The 2,717-nt window shown below is 50.3% G+C and overlaps 1 protein-coding gene across 1 annotated transcript; it reads left to right on the forward strand.

The window, feature by feature from the left end:
* Positions 1-229: 229 nt before the first annotated feature.
* On the forward strand, positions 230-2,717 carry LOC123084628 (cytosolic sulfotransferase 5-like). The gene is made up of 3 exons (XM_044506121.1): positions 230-235; positions 1,290-1,828; positions 1,890-2,717. The coding sequence occupies exons 1-3, from the start codon at positions 230-232 to the stop codon at positions 2,392-2,394; spliced, it is 1,050 nt and encodes a 349-aa protein (XP_044362056.1). The 3' UTR covers positions 2,395-2,717.

Here is a 2,717-nt window from a genome sequence, read left to right on the forward strand (position 1 = left end):
CGACTGCGGTGGGGTTTTGGAGAGGGACGCGTACATTTTTTTATAAAGGGCGCTTTTTATCTTGAAATGCAGCATCAAGCAGATACAATACATTATGAGTATCACCTGGCCTCTGTATAACTAGGGTGCACACAGCCAAACAACAAAAGTCTAGCAAAAGGAAAAGTAACAAAAATGACAAGTCGGCAACAGTAGAGTCCTATAGACCGACATTATGCCTATGTCAAAAATGGAGGTAGATCGATTCGGAGGTTATGATGCCATCCATGTTGGGGAAAAACTTCCATCGCCGCATGCTCCAACCGCGTACACACCGCCTTGACGGTTGGTGCTCCGGTCGTTGTAGCGTAGACCACATACGAAGCAAGTGCGTACAACCGAAAATAACCTGTAGAGGAGAAAGAACATTAAAAATTAAATCATTTCTACATAGCCAAAGCGACCAAAGTAAGGCATACACTCCCGCCCTTATTAGTGTTTTGAACTCATTTGAAATACCATCCAACCAATGACCAAATATATTGGCAACACTTGTGGGCGGATACAAATTTGACGCTATTTGGATGACTAACCATGTAGAACATGCAAACTTGCATTGGAAAATGAGGTGTTTGATTGTCTTGTCATGAGCGCAAAAGCAACACTGCTTACTTGCTAGTCAGTTGCGTCGTGCAAGGTTGTCTTTGGTTAGCACCACTCTCCTATGAAGATACCACATGAAGATTTTAACTTTTATTTGAACCTTTGACTTACAAATTTTCTTGTTATTACTCACTCGTACCTCAGAATGCATTAGCGCATGATACATAGAGTCTACTGTGAAAGACCCCGATGTAGTAAGGTTCCAGTAAAAATATCCCGGCCTTGTGCCAGGTTAATCGAGTCGGGATAAAAGATTATGCATGACATAAGTCAGGAGCCAATCAAGTCCGGCCTGAATGAAATATTCGGCGGAGACGAACTGAGCACGTGCGCAATAGTATTATTTTTATCATGAGGAATAGTGTATAAGGCTAGGTATTGTTCTCAGAGACTGGCATTGCCTAGGCATATGTCTTCCCAGAAATGAATTTTTGAACTGTCCTTTATCGCCAAAGACCCAAAAGGAAAGAGAAAGGGACACGCACTAGAGAGATCCCAAGTCCAATTAGTACATAATCCAAACAAGTCTTTAGTTACCATTCAAGCAAGCATGCAACCAATTCAAGGCCTCCCAGCTTGCACAATCAAGAAAGGGCCCACACGGACCACCGGGCTGGCTAAGCCCTTAAATAATTCACCATGTGGAGAGAGATTTGAAATGGGAAACATCAACACCACCAGCATCAGCACCAGCACCAAGAAGGATCGTCGGCCCCGTGCCGTTCAAGGACGTCGTCCAGAAAGAGGAGGATGAACACCCGCCGGAAGAGTACGCGGACATCATCTCCACCTTGCCGGGCATCACCACCGGCTTTGGGCAGTTGCTGTGCTACCAGGGTGTCTGGCTGCGCCCGTGGATGGTCCCTGGGGTGATCTCTGTCCAGCGGCGTCTCGTGCCGCGCCCCGACGACGTGCTCCTAGCGAGCCCGCCCAAGTGCGGCACCACCTGGCTCAAGGCTCTGTCCTTGGCCACCATGGCACGGGCCACCTACCCGCCGACCAGCGCCGATCACCCATTCCTCCGCCTCAACCCGCACGACTGCGTCCCCCACCTTGAGGCCCTCTTCGGTGCCGGCCAGGAAGCCAAGCTGGAGGCGCTGCCGTCACGTAGGCTGATGCACACGCACATGCACCACTCCCTGCTGCCACCCTCCTTGGCCGACTGCAAAATCGTCTACATATGCAGGTAGCTAGCACGTACAACTTTTGCTTGTAAAATAGTAAATTTTACGGCCTGATGGATGCAGGGAGCCCAAGGATATGCTGGTTTCCATGTGGCACTTCATCATGGCCGCAGGAGGCGACGCCTTCCCCTTCTCCGACCTCTTCGAGTTTGCATGCGAGGGTAAAAACCCCCACGGCCTCATTTGGGATCACGTTCTCGGCTACTCGCGCGCCAGCAAAGCAAGTCCGGACAGGGTCCTCTTCCTAAGGTACGAGGAGATGCTGCTTGACCCTGTCAGCAGTGTCCGGGAGCTCGCCTTGTTCCTCGGTGTGCCCTTCACGGCGGCGGAGGAGGCGACGGGTTCGCCCATGGACATTTGCAACCTGTGCAGCATCGACACGATGAAAGACCTGGAGGCGAACAACACTGGAGTGGCTGGGCAGTTCGTGGAGGTCCCGCATCAATCCTTCTTCAGGAAAGGGGTCGTGGGGGACTGGGCCAACCATATGACGCCGGAGATGGCCCACCGCATCGACGCCATCGTCGAGGACAAGCTCCGGGGATCCGGACTCAGCTTTACGCGCTGACAACAAGAGGCGCACGATGGATATGCACGCCTGCCTCTAGCTAGCTAAGCTAGTATCTGTTTCTACTCCGGCCACTTTAATTATCGGTTATCCCATCCTGGTTAGTGCTAATCTGAGTGTCAGGTCAGCCAATTCATGGACTCTTTAGTTATCCTTCTCCATTTCAGTAACCTGCTATCATTTACCTTCCGCCTACGCGCGACCAACTAGACCCTACTGTTACTTGAACCTTGTGTTTGGTTTCACCGATTAATAAAACTAGGGGCGCGCCCTGTTTATCTAAAAATAGTATAGTACCACACTGAAGTGACTAAGATGTTTAC

The sequence above is a fragment of the Triticum aestivum genome, chromosome 4A (assembly GCF_018294505.1).
Source record: "Triticum aestivum cultivar Chinese Spring chromosome 4A, IWGSC CS RefSeq v2.1, whole genome shotgun sequence".
Taxonomy (NCBI): Eukaryota; Viridiplantae; Streptophyta; class Magnoliopsida; order Poales; family Poaceae; genus Triticum; species Triticum aestivum.

Coding starts and splice junctions, on each gene's coding strand:
- LOC123084628 (XM_044506121.1), top strand. Junction 1,829..1,889: donor AAAATCGTCTACATATGCAG/GTAGCTAGCACG, acceptor TGATGGATGCAG/GGAGCCCAAGGATATGCTGG.